The sequence below is a fragment of the Balaenoptera borealis genome (genome assembly GCF_965194805.1).
Source record: "Balaenoptera borealis genome assembly, chromosome: 7".
Taxonomy (NCBI): Eukaryota; Metazoa; Chordata; class Mammalia; order Artiodactyla; family Balaenopteridae; genus Balaenoptera; species Balaenoptera borealis.
The window spans coordinates 4,339,998-4,362,478 of record NC_138864.1 but is presented as its reverse complement, the minus strand read 5'-3'; the positions used below and the strand labels follow the sequence as shown (position 1 = coordinate 4,362,478).

The 22,481-nt window shown below is 37.0% G+C and overlaps 1 protein-coding gene across 1 annotated transcript in view; it reads left to right on the top strand.

The window, feature by feature from the left end:
* SUN3 (Sad1 and UNC84 domain containing 3) overlaps window positions 1-21,327 on the top strand; it is a gene marked incomplete at its 5' end in the record, with an annotated part of 49,871 nt that extends 28,544 nt beyond the window's left edge. The window contains 4 exons of the mRNA XM_082400415.1: window positions 4,613-4,728; window positions 5,788-5,955; window positions 15,932-16,024; window positions 17,059-21,327. Coding sequence (XP_082256541.1) covers window positions 4,613-4,728; window positions 5,788-5,955; window positions 15,932-16,024; window positions 17,059-17,178 — 497 coding nt within the window. The 3' untranslated portion in view covers window positions 17,179-21,327. The remainder of the gene's footprint in view (window positions 1-4,612; window positions 4,729-5,787; window positions 5,956-15,931; window positions 16,025-17,058) is intronic.
* Between the last annotated feature and the right edge of the window lie 1,154 nt (window positions 21,328-22,481).

The window sequence follows — 22,481 nt, the reverse complement described above, 5'->3', positions numbered from 1 at the left end:
TGTATTAAGATTGCCAGAGCAACCACTAAAAAAATACAGAGACAAAGTGTGTACAGAGGGAACACACCTCAACAAAATAAAACCATATATGACAAACCCAGAGCTAACGTCATACTCAACAGTGAAAAGCTGAGCACTTTCCCCTAAGATCAGGATCTAGACAAGGATGCCTACTCTCACCACTTTTGTTCAACGTAGTATTGGAAGTCCCAGCCACAACAATCAGAGAAGAAAAAGAAGTAAAAGGCATCCAAATGGGAGAAAAAGAAGTAAAACTGTCACTATTTGCAGATGACATGATACCATATACAGAGAACCATAAAGACTCTACAAAAAAACTATTACAACCAAAAATGAATTCAGTAAAGTTGCAGGATACAAAATTAATACATAAAAATCTGCTGCATTTCTATACACTAATAACAAATTATCAGAAAGAGAAATAAAGAAAACAACTCCATTTACAACTGCACCAGAAAGAATAAAATGCCTAGGAATAAATTTAACTAAGGAGATGAAAGACCTATGCTCTGTCCTAGTCAACACTGTACTAGAATTCCTAACAGTAAAGTAAGACAAGAATCAGAGAGAGAAGGGCAGGGAAGAGTGGGGGTGTGGAGGGGAAGAGAGGGAAAGAAGAAAGAAGCAAGCAAATTGGAAAGGAAGAAATAAAAATCTCTGTATTCACAGACAGCATGATGATTTATGTAGAGAATCATCAAAAAATCTACTAGAACTAATAAGTGAAGTTAGTAAGTTCAATTGTATATATATAATTTTTAGATGCTAGTAGTAAGAAATTGGAAAAAGAAATTTTAAAAACAGTCTTATTCACAACAGCAGTGAAAAACATGAAAAACATGCTAAAAGCGAAAAAAAAAAACCCCACTAATGAAAGAAATAACAGAAGACCTAAATAAGTGGACAGATCTTCCAAGTTTGTGTATTAGAAGCATCAATATTGGTAAGATGGCAATTCTTCCTAATCAGTCTATTGATTCAATACAATCCCAGTCAAAATCCCAGCATGATTGTTTAGAAATCTACAAGTTCTTTCTAAAATAGCCAGAACAGTTTTGAAAGGAAGAACAAATTTGGAAGACTCACACTGATTTGAAAGCTTACTATAAAGCTACAGTAATGAGAGAATGTGATGTCAATGAAATTAATGAAACATAATAAAAAGTCAAGAAATAGTCCCACACTAACTTTTGACAAAGGAGAAAAAGCAAGTTGATAGTGCTGGAAGAGTTGGACATTCATATGCAAAAATAAACCTTGACTCACAGCTCACACCTTACAAAAATTAACTCAAAATGCATTAAATGTAAAAAGTATGATCTAAATATAAAGCTTAAAGCTATAAAACTTCTAGAAGAAAAAATAAGAGAAAGTTTTTGTGACTTTGAGTTGGGAAAAGATTTCTTAGACACAATATCCAAAATGTGATCCGTAAAAAGAAAAGAATGGATAATTTGGACTTCATCTAAATTTAAAACTTCTGCTTGGAAAAAGCCATTGAAGAGAATGAAAAGACAAGTCACAGGCTGGGAGACAGGATTGCAAACAAATACTTGACAAGGACTTATATCCACAATTTATAAACACTCTCAAATTTCAATGGTAAGAAAACAGCCAATCCAATAAAAAGTGGGCAAACGATTTGAAAGCAGCCAATCCAATAAAAAGTGGGCAAACGATTTGAAAGCCACCTCATCAAAGAAGATATATGCATGTCAAAAAAGCACATGAAAAAATGCTCATCATTAGTATCCATTAGTGAAATGTACATATACCCATTAGAACAGCAAACAAACAAACAAAACCTGACACATGAAATGGTGGCAGCAATGGGAAGCAAGCAGAACTCTCACACGTGGCTGGTGAGAATGTAACGTGGTACAGCCATTTTGGAAAACCATTTGCCAATTTCTTTCTTTTTTTTTTTTTTAAATTGAAATATAGTTGATTTACAATGTTGCATTAGTTTCAGGTGTACAACACAGTCATTCAATATTTTTATAGCTTATACTCCATTTAAAGTCATTACATATAAAATACTGGTTATATTCCCTGTGCTATGCATTATATCCTTGTATCTTATTTATTTTATACCTAGTAGTTTGCACTTCTTAATCTCCTTCCCCTATCTTGCCCCTCCCCCCAGCCCTCTCCCCTTTGGTAACCACTAGTTTGCTCTTTTGTATCAATGAGTCTGTTTCTGTTTTGTTATATTCAGTCACTCGTTTTATTATTTAGATTCCACATATAAGTGAAAACATACAATAATTGTCTTTCTCTGTCTGACTTACTTCACTAGGGTATGACATTTGACAATTTCTTATGAAGTTAAACATAACATGTATGACCCAGCAATTCCACCTCTACGTATCAATATTTACCTAAGAGAAGTTTAAACTTATGTTCACAATAAAACCTGTCTGAGAATGTCTACAGCAACTTTATTCATTGTCACCAAAACTGGAAATAGATGAAGGAATAGCTAGTTGTGATGTATCCATACAGTGGAATGTTACACAACAATAAGAAGGAACACATTCATTATACCTGCCAGGAAGCTCAAATGTATCAATTGTGCTAAGTGAAAGTAGCCATATTCAAGAGGCTACTACTGTGATTGACTACAAAGAGACAGCAAGACAGAAGGTCCAGAATAGGCAAATGTAGATAGCAAGTAGGTCAGTGATTGCCTAGGGATGGGGTGTGGTTCGGGGGAGTGGGGAGTGACCGCTGAGCACAATAGGGTTTCTTTGGGGGCTGATTGAAAGTGTTCTAATGTTGATTTCAGTCATGGTTGTACAACTCTGTGAATACGCTAAAAACCACTGAATTGTACACTTTAAATGAGTAAATTGGGTAGTATGTATATCTCATTAAAGCTGAATAGAAACTTAAAAAATGAGAATGAGAAAAGTGAATTTGAATTACTTAAAAACCCTACCTGCCACAATTAGCGTTTTCTGAACTAGATTATGGCTGGGGTGGGGTCAGTCCTCACATCAGTATGTGGAAGTTTAATTCCTGTCCAATCAGTCCAGCAGGAACATTCACTGACCAAGCAGACGGTATCAGCACTCAGAAACAAGGTACTACAAATAACTCCATTTCGTTTCTTTTGATGGCTGAGTAATATTCCATTGTATATATCTGTAGTGAGGTGGATGGAGTTAGAGTCTGTCATACAGAGTGAAGTAAGTCAGAAAGAGAAAAACAAATACAGTATGCTAACACATATATATGGAATCTAAGGGAAAAAAAAAAAAAAGGTCATGAAGAACCTAGTGGCAAGACGGGAATAAAGACACAGACCTACTAGAGAATGGATTTGAGGATATGGGGAGGGGGAGGGGTAAGATGTGATAAAGTGAGAGAGTGGCATGGACATATATACACTACCAAACGTAAAATAGATAGCTAGTGGGAAGCAACCACATAGCACAGGGAGATCAGCTCTGTGCTTTTTGACCACCTAGAGAGGTGAGATAGGGAGGGTGGGAGGGAGGGAGATGTAACAGGGAAGAGATATGGGAACATATGTATATGTATAACTGATTCACTTTGTTATAAAGCAGAAACCAACACAACATTGTAAAGCAATTATACTCCAATAAAGATGTTATAGAAAATATGACAAGGAAATAACCATGTAGACAAAACCAGAGCATTTTTAAAAATCTGTATTCTACAAACATACCAGAAAAAAAACAAACAAACAAGGTACTCACAGGGTTGCCAAGTAAAATAAAGGATGCTCAGTGAAACTTGAGTTTCAGGCAAACAGCAAACAATTTTTTAGTATATGTCCCAGATACTGTATGGGACGTAACTGTACTAAAAAATTATCATCATTTATGTAAAATTAAAATTTAACTGGGAATCTTGTGTTTCTACTTGCTAAGTCCTGCAACCCTGGGTACATTCACTATTTCAAATCCTACCATCTTAGAAAAGGCACTGGTGATCTGATATTCATCACGTATGTGTCTTTTTAATGTTGTATTGTGATATCCAGATGGAATTTAAGGAAGTGATTTGCATTTTCTTTATTTCTTATGTGTCAGATACATTTTACTTCTAAAATGAAGTAACCTGAAGGGGTAATATTTGATGAGTATATTTTATATTTCTTTGATTAAAATGAAAGCTCAATAAATCTGCAGAATGGCTGTATGAATACAACTTGTTAGTACATTTATGACATTGCTGGTCATTCTGCTTTTGTTTTTGAGTGAATTGGGCTTATTTATCATATGAGTTGTTGAAATATGGGGATCCATATGTCTCCTTAGCTAATAAACACAGTACACATAATACTTCCATGTGTAAATCAGTTGCTCCAGATTTCAATTTTTTATTGTAATATCAATTCCAGAAATTTTGTGAAACCACACAGAGCAAGCATGGTTTTCTCAAAGTGACAAAATTTCAGTGGTAGTGAAAGCTGAAAGTCATACTTTTCTTATCAGTTTCCTGGTATGCATTTTACCTTATTTGTAAGTTGCCCAGTAATAGTTTTCCAACAACATTAAAATCTAAATGGTGTTTTGAATTGTGTGATTTTTTAATTTTAAAAATTATTTTATAATTTCAGGAGCCTCTGTTCTTGAAGCTGGGACCTCAGAAAGTTACAAAAATAATAAAGCAAAACTCTACTGGCATGGGATTGGGTTCTTAAATTATGAAATGCCTCCAGATATCATTCTCCAGGTAAAAGCTAGATTTAAAATAACCTGTTTATATTTTAGGATTCTGTTCCTATTACTTATCATGAAAAATATTAATGTCTGAAATGGAAACAACGCTGAACTTGTCAGAGAAACTGAAACTGTCCTCTTGCATTTCTACAGTCATCAAACTACGTGAAACATTTCCTACTTATGGGCAATGAACTATGATTAATTAATTAATTAATAATTATTTATTATTCTAAGATCAGTGAACTAGAGTATATACTTCTCAAATAAAACATACACATTCCATATCTTTTCTTTAAGTTGATTCTGTGGTCTTCCTTTTCCACTGAAAACTTCAGTCGCTCAACAAACACTTGTTGAAGATGCATGACCCCTAAGTGCAAGGACTGTGCCATGTGCTGTTCAGGCCAACACATTTTTATAAAGTCCAATTATAATAGGCGATATTTCCAAGTAAGATTTTCACTATCATTTCAGTTCAACTCAAAAGGCACTAGACACCAACTGACAGTACAGCTCTTCTTAACTATAACTACACACCTGAATTTATTTCCAGTTTAGAAATACCTTCAGGGGCAAATGTATAGATCTCACTCCAGAGAACAGTCTAGATCTAGAAAATGGTAGAAATCATCTTTCTTCCTTACCACCAGGATAGCCTGCTTCGCTATCACCACCATTATCATCACCACTACTACCATCACCACCACCATCACCATCATCACCTGCCATCATCGTCACCACAGTGACTGCCACCACCCTCTTCATTACCACCACCAGCACTGTCTTCACCAGTGCCTTCACCGCTCATACCAACTAGCTGCCTGTAGCGACTTACAGTCTAGTTAGAGCAGTAAAAGAAAACATACTCACGCAATAAAAGGCTCTGATTGACATCAGCACAACCAAAACTATGGGTGTCATGGAAGCTTTCCTGTTTGATACATCCCACACAGTGCCTTCATATTATAGGCATAAGCAAGTTCTTTGGTCAATAGTGATTAGCTGGCCAACATTGTAGGGGTGGATTTATATAAGCAGATAAAAGATTAATGCAGTGCTTTCTTTCCAGCCGGATGTCCACCCTGGGAAGTGCTGGGCCTTTCCAGGTTCCCAGGGTCATGCCCTAATCAAGCTTGCCAGGAAGATCATACCAACTGCTGTTACCATGGAGCACATCTCAGAGAAGGTGTCTCCCTCAGGAAACATCTCCAGCGCACCCAAGGAATTTTCTGTCTATGTGAGAAGCTGTCTAAATCTTCATTCAGAAGGGGTTATAGTAGGTGATTGGCTAGGAATTGGGAGCTGGGATCTCATCTGAACTGTGCAGCTAACCATTTGTATCACTGTGAGAAAATCACTTACTTCCTGGATCCTGTTTTGTCATCTACAAAGTAAGAGGGTTGGACCAGATGATTACTATTACTTAATTCTATTTTTTACTTTTATCAAAGTTATATGTGTATAATTTAAAAAGAAACGTTTCCATGTTTATAGGGAAACATGATTTCCCCTTGTCCCACTTCTCCCACCCCAATTTTTACTCTCTGGAAGCTTCCACTTGTAACAGTTTTAGCTGCTTATGTCATTACTGCCTTCATATTTGCTTTTACTGTTATTCCTTGATTTTTCAGTTTTGATTATTATCTACTGACTTCCTCTAATGGAAAATGGAGATTAGTTCTCTTCCATGCCTCTCCCATTCTCCCAAAATATTTATGTCTTAACTTAAAAAAAAACAAACAGGTTTATTGAGATATAATTCACACTCTGGGGGTTCAGTCATGTAAAGTGTACACTTAGTGGCTTTTGGTATATTCACAGAGTTGTGTAACCATCAACATGATCAATTTTAGAATATTTTTACTATTCTCCAAAGAAAGCCTGCACCCCTTAGCTGTCACTTCCCATCCCCCACCTCACTCCCCCAGCCGCTGACAACCACTAATCTACTTTGTAGCTATAGGTTTCCCTATTTTGGATATTTTGTATAAAATGGAATCATATAATACGTGGTCTTTTGTTTTTTTGGTTTTTTTAATTTATTTATTTTTGGCTGCGTTGGGTCTCTGTTGCTGTGTGCAGGCTTTCTCTAGTTGCAGCGAGCGGTGGCTTCTCTTTGTTGCGGAGCACGGGCTCTAGGCGCTCAGGGCTCAGTAGTTGTGGCTCGCTGGCTCTAGAGCGCAGGCTCAGTAGTTGTGGCGCACGGGCCCAGTTGCTTCGCGGCGGCATTTGGGATCTTCCCGGACCAGGGCTTGAACCCGTGTGCCCTGCACTGGCAGGCGGATTCCTAACCACTGCACCACCAGGGAAGTCCTGGTCCTTTGTGAATGGCTTCTTTCACTCAGCATAAAGTTTCCAAGGTTCATGTATGTTATAATGTGTCAGTACTTCATATTTTTAATCTCTGGATAATATTTTCTTATATGGATAGACCCCTTTTATTGATCCGTTAGTCAGTTGCTGGACATTTGAATGGATCCCACCCATTTGACTATTATGAATAAAGCTGCTGTGAGGAGCTGGGTACAAGGTTTTCTGTGGACCTCAGTCTTCATTTCTCTTGGGTTTGTGCCACAGAGTGGAATTGCTAGAGCACATGATGAATCCGTGTTTCATCTGTGAGACACTGCCAGATGGCTTATCTCAGTTTCAATCCATAGCCAACGTTTTCATTGTGACTCTGTGAACAATATTGTTTTAGTTGAGTTATACAATGCACTGGAATACTATTTTCTTTACATGAAAATTTTGATGTTCTTGAGGATAATTGCCTCATTTTAATTTAATTTGCTTAGTTATCTATATTTCTATCATGAAAACATTTCCAACCTCTTCTTCAGATGTGTAAATATCCTCCCATTCTGCCCATTCATGTCAGATACTTTATAAATAATTTCTTTTTTATTTTTTAAAGATATCCTCTGGAGCACTGCTCATCTGCTCCAACCTGGTTGCTGGCCAGGCCTGATGCACAACTGTTGTCAGGGGGTTTCATGTCCACATCCTGAGGATTTGACTTATCTATTTTTTTATTAACATCTTTATTGGAGTATAATTGCTTTACAATGGTGTGTTAGTTTCTGCTTTATAACAAAGTGAATCAGTTATACATATACATATGTCCCCATATCTCTTCCCTCTTGTGTCTCCCTCCCTCCCACCCTCCCTATCCCACCCCTCTAGGTGGTCACAAAGCACCGAGCTGATCTCCCTGTGCTATGCGACTGCTTCCCACTAGCTATATATTTTACATTTGGTAGTGTATATATGTCCATGCCACTCTCTCACTTTGTCACAGCTTCCCCTTCCCCCTCCCCTTACCCTCAAGTCCATTCTCTAGTAGGTCTGTGTCTTTATTTCCATCTTGCCCCTAGGTTCTTCATGACCATTTTTTTTTTTTTTTAGATTCCATATATATGTGTTAGCATACGGTATTTGTTTTTCTCTTTCTGACTTACTTCACTCTGTATGACAGACTCTAGGTCCATCCACCTCACTACAAATAACTCAATTTCGTTTCTTTTTATGGCTGAGTAATATTCCATTGTATATATGTGCCACATCTTCTTTATCCATTCATCCAATGATGGACACTTAGGTTGCTTCCATGTCCTGGCTATTGTAAATAGAGCTGCAGTGAACATTTTGGTACATGACTCTTTTTGAATTATGGTTTTCTCAGGGTATATGCTCAGTAGTGGGATTGCTGGGTCATATGGTAGTTCTATTTTTAGTTTATCGAGGAACCTCCATACTGTTCTCCATAGTGGCTGTATCAATTTACATTCCCACCAACAGTGCAAGAGTGTTCCCTTCTCTCCACACCCTCTCCAGCATTTATTGTTTGTAGATTTTTGATGATGGCCATTATGACTGGTGTGAGGTGATACCTCATTGTAGTTTTGTCTAATCTATTATTTTAAAAATCTTTTCTATCTTAATTTTCTTCTTTGTTTTCTGTTCCACCTTCTGGAATATTTTATCAATTTATATTTTAAACCCTATGCTAAATTTTTCATTTCTGCTGTCATGATTATTCTAAGACTTTTTTTTCTATAAATACTCCTTTTTCTAGAGTCTATATGTTTTCCTATATTACTGGGTGCAATTACAGTTTTGTTCCATGTTTTTAGCTCCCTCACATCTTTACTCCCAAGTGCCCCCTTTCCTATTTGTTAACAGGGGCTCCATGTTTCTTGTTAGTTGCTTTCCACATTTGTCTGGTGACGCTTGTCACATTTAAGAGCTGAACAGTCAAAAGCTGGCTTTTTCTGCACACATGAGAGGCAAGTCAACAGTGAGCTTCATGGCTAGATGGTCTGGTTGGAGACTGCAGAGTGTGGTATCCAGAAGTTTGACCCCAGGAATCCTGCAACCTTGTGCCCTGGGGGTTTCAGCTTGGCCAATGTGCTGGGTGTGGAGGTGCACAGCCCACCATTCATGCAGAGGTTATACCTTCACCTCTTATTTTTGCCGGGTGCTCCTGAGGTCAGCTGTCCTAGACCTGGGAGGAAAAAGATAATCTCTTTCTGGACAAGGGCAGGGGTGATGACTAGGGTCTAACTGCTTCTTAAAAAGACAGTTAGCCCACTCTCAGGTGTAGGGACCCCTCAACCTCCTGCTGGGCCCCACAGCACGGCCCCAGCTCTGGCCCTTTCTGGGCCCTTGCAGTAAACATCAGCACCAGCATGCTGCTGATTCCCCCTACAGCCAGGGTAGCGTGACTTTTCTCCAGGCCACTACACCAGTCACCATCTGGCTATCTCCACATGTTTTTCTCTCAGTGTCTGCTCCCGTGTTTTCCTCAGAGGTTCATGCCTTACTTCAATCCCTTCGTGTTCCTATCCAGAGGAGGGCTCAGAGTTAAACAAGCATGCTCAGCCTGCCTTGTGTGTCATTCAAACGCCTTTAAATGACATGGTCCTGGAGTTATAAAACACAGAGACTACTGTCCTTTGATGCAAGCCTGATGCCATCCACAGTGTCTCCAGACACCTATAGTTGAGTTATGTTGGATTTGAGCAGATCAAACCCTATCTCACAAAAGTGTGCACAGTTGCTCATTATAGAGGGATTTTATGGATGAATCCTTCAGTCAAGAATCCTTTAGTAAGCAAAATTACTTCTCATTGTTTTTCTCTAATATTAGTGAATTTATGAACCAAGTGAAATTAAAATAGAATGATAAAGAAGGTGGAAATAAAACTAGCATGCAAAAAAAAAAAACTAGCATGCCTCTCAACAGGTTAAAGGAACTATATGAGACTTTATATATATATATATATATATATCTCAAATGTGACATATGTAAATTGATATGTCAATATATAGATAATGTATATATTATATATGATATATATTATATATAATAGAATATATTATATATAATTGAATATAATATAATATATTATATAAAATTGTGAGTGCATTATTTAGTCATGATGTATCCAATTCTTTTAATAAATTAATTGATAAATAGTTTAAATGTTGATATTATGATTTTCATTATATTGAATAAAATGACTGAACTCATGAAATCTCTATTTTGTTGTGTTACTATGATTCAAGGAACCTAACAATAAACTTGAGATTTACAAGGTAAATTAACTTCCACCAGTGTGCTCTCCTCTCAAAAATCTTCAATTTTAAAGGGTAGAGAGAAGCAAGAAGAACTACAATCCTGCAGCCTGTGGAACAAAAACCACATTCACAGAAAAATAGACAAGATGAAAAGGCAGAGGGCTATGTACCAGATGAAGGAACAAGATAAAACCCCAGAAAAACAACTTAATGAAGTGGAGATAGGCAACCTTCCAGAAAAAGAATTCAGAATAATGATAGTGAAGATGACCCAGGACCTCGGAAAAAGAATCGAGGAAAAGATCGAGAAGATGCAAGAAATGTATAACAAAGACCTAGAAGAATTAAAGAACAAACAAACAGAGATGGACAATACAATAACTGAAATGAAAACGACACTAGAAGGAATCAATAGCAGAATAACTGAGGCAGAAGAACTGATAAGTGACCTGGAAGACAGAATGGTGGAATTCACTGCTGTGGAACAGAATAAAGACAAAAGAATGAAAAGAAATGAAGACAGCCTAAGAGACCTGGGACAACATTAAATGCAACAACATTCACATTATAGGGATCCCAGAAGGAGAAGAGAGAGAGAAAGGACGAGAGAAAATATTTGAAGAGATTATAGCCGAAAACTTCCCTAACATGGGAAAGGAAATAGCCACCCAAGTCCAGGAAGCGCAGCGAGTCCCATAGAGGATAAACCCAAGGAGAAACATGCCAAGACACATAGTAATCAAACTGGCAAAAAAATAAAGACAAAGAAAAATTATTGAAAGCAGCAAGGGAAAAATGACAAATAACACACAAGGGAACTCCCATAATGTTAACAGCTGATTTCTCAGCAGAAACTCTACAAGCCAGAAGAGAGTGGCATGATATACTTAAAGTGATGAAAGGGAAGAACCTACAACCAAGATTACTCTACCCAGCAAGGATCTCATTCAGATTTGATGGAGAAATCAAAAGCTTTACAGACAAGCAAAAGCTAAGAGAATTCAGCACCACCAAACCAGCTCTACAACAAATGCTAAAGGAACTTCTCTAAGTGGGAAACACAACAGAAGAAAAGGACCTACAAAAACAAACCCAAAACAATTAAGAAAATGGTCATAGGAACATACGTATCGATAATTACCTTAAACGTGAATGGATTAAATGCTCCAACCAAAAGACACAGGCTTGCAGAATGGATACAAAAACAAGATTCACATATATGCTGTCTACAAGAGACCTGCTTCAGACCTAGGGACACATACAGATTGAAAGTGAGGGGATGGAAAATGATATTTCATGCAAATGGAAATCAAAAGAAAGCTGGAGTAGCAATACTCATATCAGATAAAATAAACTTTAAAATAAAGAATGTTACAAAGGACAAGGAAGGACACTACATAACGATCAAGGGATCAATCCAAGAAGAAGATATAACAATTATAAATATATATGCACCCAACATAGGAGCACGTCAATACGTAAGGCAACTGCTAACAACTATAAAAGAGGAAATCGACAGTAACACAATAATAGTGGGGGACTTTAACACGTCACTTACACCAATGGACAGGTCATCCAAAATGAAAGTAAATAAGGAAACAGAAGCTTTAAGTGACACAATAGACCAGATAGATTTAATTGATATTTGTAGGACATTCCATCCCAAAACAGCAGATTACACTTTCTTCTCAAGTACGCACGGAACATTCTCCAGGATAGATCACATCTTGGGTCACAAATCAAGCCTCAGTAAATTTAAGAAAATTGAAGTCATATCAAGCAACTTTTCTGACCACAACGCTATGAGATTAGAAATGAATTACTGGAAAAAAACGTAAAAAACACAATCACATGGAAGCTAAACAATACATTACTAAATAACCAAGAGATCACTGAAGAAATCAAAATTGAAATCAAAAAAATACCTAGAGACAAATGACAATGAAAACACGATGATCCAAAACCTATGGGATGCAGCAAAAGCTGTTCTAAGAGGGAAGTTTAAGTTTACAGCTATACAAACCTACCTCAAGAAACAAGAAAAATCTCAAATAAACAATCTAACCTTACACCTAAAGGAGCTAGAGAAAGAAGAACAAAGAAAACCCAAAGTTAGCAGAAGGAAAGAAATCATAAAGATCAGAGCAGAAATAAATGAAATAGAAACAAAGAAAACAATAGCACAGATCAATAAAACTAAAAGCTGGTTCTTTGAGAAGATAAACAAAATTAATAAACCATCAGCCAGGCTCATCAAGAAAAAGAGGGAGAGGACTCAAATCAATAAAATTAGAAATGAAAACGGAGAAATTATAACAGACACCGCAGAAATACAAAGCACCCTAAGAGACTACTACAAGCAACTCTATGCCAATAAAATGGACAACCTGGAAGAAATGGACAAATTCTTAGAAAGGGATAACCTTCCAAGGCTGAACCAGGAAGAAACAGAAAATATGAACAGACCAATCACAAGTAATGAAATTGCAACTGTGATTAAAAATCTTCCAACAAACAAAAGCCCAGGACCAGATGGCTTCACAGGTGAATTCTATCAAACATTTAGAGAAGAGCTAACACCCATCCTTCTCAAACTCTCCCAAAAAATTACAGAGGAAGGAACACTCCAAAACTCATTTTATGAGGCCACCATCACCCTGATACCAAAACCAGACAAAGATACTACAAAGAAAGAAAATTACAGACCAATATCACTGATGAATATAGATGCAAAAATCCTCAACAAAATACTAGCAAACAGAATCCAACAACACATTAAAAGGATCATACACCACAATCAAGTTGGATTTATCCCAGGGATGCAAGGATTCTTCAATATATGCAAATCAATCAATGTGATACACCATATTAACAAATTGAAGAATAAAAACCATATGATCATCTCAATAGATGCAGAAAAAGCTTTTGACAAAATTCAACACCAATTTATGATAAAAACTCTCCAGAAAGTGGGCATAGAGGTAACCTACCTCAACATAATAAAGGCCATATATGACAAACCCATATCAAACATCATTCTCAATGCAGAAAAACTGAAAGCATTTCCTCTAAGATCAAGAACAAGACAAGGATGTCCACTCTCACCACTATTATTCAACATAGTTTTGGAAGTCCTACCCATGGCAATCAGAGAAGAAAAAGAAATAAAAGGAATACAAATTGGAAAAGAAGAAGTAAAACTGTCACTGTTTGCAGATGACATGATACTATACATGGAGAATCCTAAAGATGCCACCAGAAAACTACTAGAGCTAATCAATGAATTTGGTAAAGTAGCAGGATACAAAATTAATGCACAGAAATCTCTTGCATTCCTATACACTAATGATGAAAAATCTGAAAGGGAAATTAAGGAAACGCTCCCATTTACCACTGCAACAAAAAGAATAAAATACCTAGGAATAAACCTACCTAGGGAGACAAAAGACCTGTATGCAGAAAACTATAAGACACTGATGAAAGAAATTAAAGATGATACCAACAGATGGAGTGATATACCATGTTCTTGGATTGGAAGAATCAATATTGTGAAAATGACTATACTACCCAAAGCAATCTACAGATTCAATGCAATCCCTATCAAATTATCAAAGGCATTTTTTACAGAACTAGAACAAAAAATCTTAAAATCTGTATGGAGACGCAAAAGACCCCGAATAACCAAAGCAGTCTTGAGGGAAAAAAACGGAGCTTGAGGAATCAGACTCCCTGACTTCAGACTACACTTCAAAGCTACAGTAATCAAGACAATATGGTACTGGCACAAAAACAGAAGCATAGATCAATGGAACAAGATAGAAAGCCCAGAGATAAACCCACGCACCTATGGTCAACTAATCTATGACAAAGAAGGCAAGGATATACAATGGAGAAAAGACAGTCTCTTCAGTAAGTGGTGCTGGGAAAACTGGACAGCTACATGTAAAAGAATGAAATTAGAACACTCCCTAACACCATATGCAAAAATAAACTCAAAATGGATTAGAGACCTAAATGTAAGACCGGACACTATAAAACTCTTAGAGGAAAACATAGGAAGAACCCTCTTTGGCATAAATCACAGCAAGATCTTTTTTGATCCACCTCCTAGAGTAATGGAAATAAAAACAAAAATAAACAAATGGGACCTAATGAACCTTCAAAGCTTTTGCACAGCAAAGGAAACCATAAACAAGACGAAAAGACAACCCTCAGAATGGGAGAAAATATTTGCAAATGAATCATTGGACAAATGATTAATTTCCAAAATATATAAACAGCTCATGTGGCTCAATATTAAAAAAAGAAACAACCCAATCCAAAAATGGGCAGAGGACCTAAATAGACATTTCTCCAAAGAAGACATACAGATGGCCAAGAAGCACATGAATAGCTGCTCAACATCACTAATTATTAGAGAAATGCAAATCAAAACTACAATGAGGTATCCCCTCACACCAGTTAGAATGGGCAGCATCAGAAAATCTAGAAGCAACAGATGATGGAGAGGGTGTGGAAAACAGGGAACCCTCTTGCACTGTTGGTGCGAATGTAAATTGATACAGCTACTATGGAGAACAGTATGGAGGTTCCTTAAAGAACTAAAAATAGAATTACCATATGACTCAGCAATCCCACTACTGGGCATATACCCTGAGAAAAACATAATTCAAAAAGCACATGCACCCCAATGTTCATTGCAGCACTATTTACAATAGCCAGGTCATGGAAGCAACCTAAATGCCCATTGGCAGATGAATGGATAAAGAAGTGTGGTACATATATACAATGGAATATTACTCAGCCATAAAAAGGAATGGAATTGGGTCATTTGTAGAGATGTGGATGGATCTGGAGACTGTCATACAGAGTGAAGTAATTCAGAAAGAGAAAAACAAATATCATATATTAACGCATATATGTGGAACCTAGAAATGGTACAGATGAACCAGTTTGCCAAGCAGAAATTGGGACACAGAAGTAGAGGAAAAATATATGGACACCAATGGGGGAAAGCGTGGTGGGGGGTGGGGGTGGTGGTGTGATGAATTGGGCGATTGGGATTGACATGTATACACTGATGTGTATAAAATGGATGACTAATAAGAAAAAAAAATATTTGATAGTGGAAAAAATAAATAAATAAATAAAAGTTAGAGAAGGAAGGTCAAAAGCATAAGGGAAATTGCATACACAAATCAACAAAAGCTTACATTTTGGATGGAGCTATTTGTGTGATCAAAGTTTGGCAAACTGGTTAAGTTTCACGCATATTGGGTCAATATGGGGACTCATTTGGTGTTTATTTTATTCAATGTATAGCAAATACATTTATGAGGCCAAAGTCAATGCTGGAATTTGCTCTGTCATCTCTCTCTCACCTCTCTGTTTCTCTCTCTATCTGAATCTATTCAGCCCTTTGATTAACCTGTTTCTTGCCTAAGGGTTCCCCCACCCGAGTTAAACACCTTTTGGGTTTATAGGGCAGTACTGGCACCTAGCATAGCGCTCTGCCCCGGGGGACACCCAAAGATGTCTGGAGAATCGTTGCTACTTGAACAGACACTTGCCTCCATTTACTGTAACTGAACACCCATTCATTACAACCTCTGTGTCTGTTGTTTTCTTTACAGGGCATCTCGAAACAATGTGAAGGAGAAGAAGTTTTCCTGGGTCAGTTTATATATAATAAAACAGGAACCACCGTTCAAACATTTGCGCTCCAGGTAATGAGACCCTTGGGAAAAGATAGGATATCAGTGACTCCATCCCAGGGAGGGATTTGTTGGGATTGCTTGATGCAAAGTGGTGTGTGTGAGAATAATTATGACAAAAGTATGAGATAAGCAAGGCTTGTCTGAATTTCAATTCTTAGCTCCAATCATGTACATAAGTTTTAATGCAAAAAATAAGCAAATATAAAAGTGGTTTCTAAGCCAAATTCTTCATCATTTGCTATCACTTTTATATATATATATATATATATATATATATATATATATATATATATATATATATATATACTCTTTCTCAGTCCTTATCTTACTTATTAGATTGCCTTGATAAGATTAGGTGTGATGGTCACTATCATCTTCCTTCGGTAAAAGGGATGGGATGATGATGGTACAAAATGAGATGGTTGGGGGCAGAGAGGAACTTGGAGAGAATAAATATTTAATACCAGATAATATAAGTAACACTTCTCACCCTAACTCAATGGGGAAAGAATACCAACTGGTAACTTAGAAACCCTTGAAAGTCATTAAGGCATATGAAATATATTTCTCATTAGTCAAAATATCATTTCTCATTAGTCACAGGGAGTAATGAAGAGATGTAGAAGGCATCTCAAACCATGTAAAAACAAATGTGTTACTACACTTCTTGGCCAATGGTGAGAAAATCTAAGCTGAAAGCAGTTTATGTGTCAGAAATGAATGTACTTGTAGAGTTTCACATTCAGTTGTATACCCACATCCCTCCCTGGGGCAGTCAACAAGGAGCACCACGGAGGCGGGACAAGGCAGTGAGAGGCCTTGGCGTATAGACCACCATGTTATCTCCCTCCCCTGTATTTGCCTTTTTATGAGCTCTTTACTTACAGTAGCTCATTACACCATCCATTAGACTGGTACTTGAAAGTACTTGACTTAAGAAGGAAAGATAGTGTTTTAATTTTTTATTACATCAGCATGACTTAGGGTTCTTTGAGAAGGTTTATTTTATAAGACATTAATTTCAATCTTTTCTGTATTTTCAGCATGAAGTTTCTGAATTCTTATTATGTGTGAAACTTAAAATCCTTAGTAATTGGGGACACCCGAAGTATACTTGTTTATATAGATTCAGGGTTCATGGCACCCCAAGAGATGACACCTAGAAGAACTGGTGCAGAAGGCCATGACCACAGGTCCAAAATATTCAAGTGATTCCCTTAGATTACACCACACCTATAGGAATCAAAAATCAGGAGTGAGAAAGAAACCTCCAAGTGGTTCCTACCTGCCAGTAAAAAGTGAATGAATTTTACTAATAAAAAATATGAAAGTAAATTCAATCTCTCTGCATTACTGTGCTTTTTTAAAAAAAAAATTTAGCTTCAGGTCATGTGGGATCTTAGTTCCCCAACCAGGGATCGAACCCATACCCCCTGCAGTGGAAGCACAGTCTTAACCAGTGGACTGCTAGGGAAGTCCCATGTTAGTGTAGCTTCTGAGGATGAATCATGTTGTTGAAGCACTGAAAAATAAGTTTGCATTTAGAAGAAGATGGTATTTTTCAACAGTCTTTCACATAACAGCATCTTTGCCTTCATTTATTATTCATCCATACCAGGAATGGATGTTTGCTGTTACCACTGTTATTTAACACTGATCTGGATACACTGTCAGTGCAATTAGAGAAGCTAATAAAATTAGAGGTAAAAATTAGTGAGGAAGTCTGACCGTGACTAATTTGCAGATGACTTGATGAATTCCTTGAAATGCAATAAATTCGATTAAAAAATACATTACAAACACAGATGGAGACAAAATTATCATATATAAATCAAAATCATTCATAAATGCAAACCACAACCAGTAAGAGTATATAATTTACAAAAGCCACAACAAAGATTTTAAAAAATCAAATGAAAGTATTAAACTGTATGAAGAGCCAATGAAAGAGAAGTGGATAATGAAGAAAAGACTTCAATAAATGGAAAGACATAACTCATCTGTGGATACAAAAACTTCACTGTCAAGAAGTCAGTTCTCTCTAAATTGATCTACAAATTCAATTTGATCTGAATTAAAAGCCAGAAAAAAAATTATGGTATTTATGAGACAATTATGGAATATTAAGGAATTGTTTTTAAAAACAATGTTTAGGTTATTATGGTATTATGATTTTGTTACAACAAAGAATTCTTATCACTTAGATTTATAATATATATTTTAAAATTTACCAATGAAATGATTTACCTGGGATATGTTTCAAAATAATATAGGAGGAAATGGGTGGGAGAATCAATGAAAAAGATTGGTCATGAAATGATCACTGAAGTCAGGTGTTGGTCCACAAGGTTTCACTTAATACTATTCTGTCTACATTTATATATGTTTGACATTTTCAGTTTTAGAAAGGTTTAAAAAGATTAAAACACATATGCATAAGAAACCAAAGGGTTGTGTTTTCAACCAAACTGACTCTAAAGTTTCCATGGAATTATAAACTTAGTGAGAAGCTAGGAAACCCCTGAAATAAAGAAAATCAACAAAGGGAAATAGCTCTAAGACTGTTGTACTGTGATTTACAGTAAGAAATATACATTTGTTTTTCTTCCCAGTTTATGGTGCAGAGCTCCTAAAACCCTTGGAATTTCCTGAGCATAAGAGTGATCAAGGTGTCTTTTGTTGTGTCAGTGAGGTGACTTTTGGAAAGGATGGGGGCTGGTTGCCAGGAGAACCAACCACTGAATAGAGGGTTGGAAATTTCAGTCTCAGCCCTCGACATCTGGGGACAGGAGAGGGGCTGGAGGCTGAATTGAATGCCAAAGACCAGTGATTAAATCAAATCAATCATGCTTATGTAAGACACCTTCATAAAAATCCAAAAGGATGGGGTTTGGAGAGCTTCCGGTTTGGTGAACCCATGGAGATTAGGGAACAGTGGCCAGCTCCGAGGCAGTAGGGAAGCTTTGAGCCCCTTCATCATGCCTTGCTCTATTCATTGCTTCCATTCGGCTATTCCTGAGTTACATCCTTTTATAATAAACCAGTGAGTAAAATGTTTCTCTTGCAACTAGTAAGTAATGTAACTAGTAATGATTCTCTTGAGTTCTGTGAGTGGCTCTGGCAAAACATTCAAATCCAAGGAGGGGATCATGGTACCCCAATTCACAGCCAGTTGACCAGAAGCACAGGTGACATCTGGACCGTGACCATCATCTGAACGGGGGTGGGGCAGTCTTGTGGGACCTGTGGGGTCTAATGCTCTCTCCAGGTAGGTAGTGTCAGACTTGAATCATAGGACACCCAGCTGGTCTTGGAGAATTTCTTGGGGTGGGGGAGAAAGCCCCACACATTGGAATTGGTGTCCCAGAATTATTAATGACATAGATGTAAATAATTTAAACTGTGTGACACTGGAACATTGACGGACCAATGGAACAAACAAAAAACTCTGTTTCTGATATTCAGAATATCTGATATTCTATATCTATGTCAGAACATAGTATATATGATAAAGGTGGCATCTCAAAAGGGATGGGAAAAAACAAATGGCTTGGAACAATTATCTCCTCGTTAAGAAAAGAACATTGCATCCATACTTCTCAGTGTGCAACATGATGAATTCCCAATATGGGAAAAGATTTACAGGTGTAACAAAACCATAAAAAAAACATAAAAATATAACAAGAAAACTTGGAAAAACTCCCGTATGGCATTGGATAGAGGAACACCTTTCTGAATATGACTCAGACTTCAGGAGTCACAAAAGAAAAAAAAATAAGTTCTACTACATCAAAACGAAACACAGGAGCCACCCAACAAACGTGGGTCTTCCCCCCTCCTGGGTGGAGGAGCCCCCTCCTCGGAGCCCCAGCCCCAAGCACTGTACCTGACACTTCTAACAGGCTCCACAGATGTCAATTTTTTAAATTATGAAATGTATTGAAGTATTTTTCCTTTAACATCTAAAAGATGAGAAGAGTCTTTGAAGAACTGTTTAAGCAAAACCCACCCTTAAACTAGTATAATTCTCGAAAGACATTCACTCATGCCACCTCTGCAGTATGCTTTCCCTCATTTTACAGTTTTCCCATGTAAAAGAAAAATAAAAAGACAAATATTGCCCATCAGGACTGATGCAGAACCTCTGAGCTATGCCAGTATCTTTCTCCTTGGGTAATTTTTCCAACATTAACTGGTAACTACAGGACTGCAAATAGCCTTCCCCTGGGACTGTAGGGGGAAGCAGGCACCTGACAGACACTGGCAGATGCAGCTTTGGGTGACAGCTACTAAATGCATGATACTTATCTAGGTGGAGTTTACCATCTCTGCAGCTATAAAAAGGTTAGTTCCTTACTTCCAACTCCTCACCCTGACTCATGTTTTGTATGCTTCACTCATTGTATTTCCATTTTCAAGATGAGGGCATTTCCTTGCACAATAAACAAACATACTAACATCAACACTGCTCCCTGGATCTTATAATCATATACATTAGAAGACTATGTATTAGCTAGACCAACAACAATATGACTATACATTGCATTAGAAAACTCAGTACCACACAGGCTTCTAGAGAGCTCTGGTGACCTCATTCCTTGCCTTCAAAATGTTTGGAAGAAATGTAGGGAAGTAGTGTCAATATATTTAATTATCAATACTGAAATTATTGAATTATTATTTTTTTCTAAGAAGCATGCAAAAAGTCCATTTTTATTGATTTATAATCATATTATCATATGGATTATGACCTTCATAAATAAAGATGGATCCAGGATGGCATGCCTCTCTGAGAGATGGTGCGGCACAGAGCAAGCCACAGCAAAAAGGTCCAAAAGACTGAAGCAAGACACAGCCTCATTAGTGTAATGAAATTCAACTCAGTTCATTAAATATGTATTGATTATCAACTAATACCTATAATTAGAGAGATATCAAAATATAAATTAGTTTACTTTGGTAAAATTGATCCAAATACATTTCTAATCATTTCAAATGCTTTAAGCTTGCCAATTTTCCCTGTACCAAGACTATTATCTTGTTTCTGGACCACCAGTCTTTGCTACTCTTTCAAGAATGGGAACCAAGTAACAATAGCACTTGAGTCCTAATGACAGGCATAGCCTGAATTATTAATTTGCCAAACCTATTTAAGAAAACTGCAAGAAAACATAAGATTCCTATTATCTTTCAAGAAAAGATCATTGCAACTTAATTTTATATTTGTTTGGTCAAAATTCCCTATATTATTTGGGCCTTTGTGCAGAATGTATACTCACGTATCTTCTTAGGAAGTTTAAAAAAAAATCTTTTTTTTTTTTTGGTTAATATATATATTTTTTTAATTCACGAACTGTACTTTTTTTTAAAAAAATTAATTAATTTATTTATTTTTGGCTGTGCTGGGTCTTTGTTTCTGTGCGAGGGCCTTCTCCAGTTGCAGCAAGCGGGGGCCACTCTTCATCGCTGTGCGCGGGCCTCTCACCATCGCAGCCTCCCTCGTTCTGGAGCACAGGCTCCAGATGCGCAGGCTCAGTAGTTGTGGCTCACGGGCCCAGTCGCTCCGCGGCATGTGGGATCTTCCCAGACCAGGGCTCGAACCCGTGTCCCCTGCATTAGCAGGCAGACTCTCAACCACTGCGCCACCAGGGAAGCCCCTTTTTTGGTTAATATTGCCAAAGAGCTTTAATTTTTTTCCTCTTGAACAAAACAACTCATTATCCATGCTTAGACAATTTTCCCCACAACACCCAACGCCATTGATGTTGTTATGACTAAACAAATCTTTTTCTTAATTTTATGGCAAAAAATTAAGTGATTTGAAGTAAATATCAATACATTATGAAACATTGTTTACAAAGCTTACTTAATATTTAATCATATTCATGACCTCCATAGCAACCACCTCATTTAATGATTTATCTATTTTAAAATTAACTTATGAAGTACTAAAAAGCATGTTTTGTTACTAAAAAATGTAAATGTGACATTAATCACGTTTGGCTTGGCAAACACTTGTAACAATGTAGATTGGAGTCTACCTTCATGTTATAGTCTTAAAATAGGCAGAACTGCTTGTAATTTTCGTATTTTGCACTTTTAAAATGATCTGTTATTACTGTTTATCATATCTTGATTCTATACACCAAGGTAAAAACAAGGTTGTAGGTTTCTACTTGCAAAGCACATTAAAAATAAAACATTCTTAACATGGACAATCTTGTCTCTGAAAAACCAAGTTGGAGACAATTGTTCTATTTCTCGTTTTGTTTTTCAAAATTCTACCCCATCATTTATATTATTTGTGCTGTCAGATTTTTTAAAATTAATTAATTAATTTGTGGCTGCGTTGGGTCTTTGTTGCTGCACAGGGGCTTTCGGTGTGGTGCACGCGGGCTTCTCACTGCGGTGGCTTCTCTTGTTGCAGAGCACCAGCTCTAGGCATGCGGGCTTCGGTAGTTGTGGC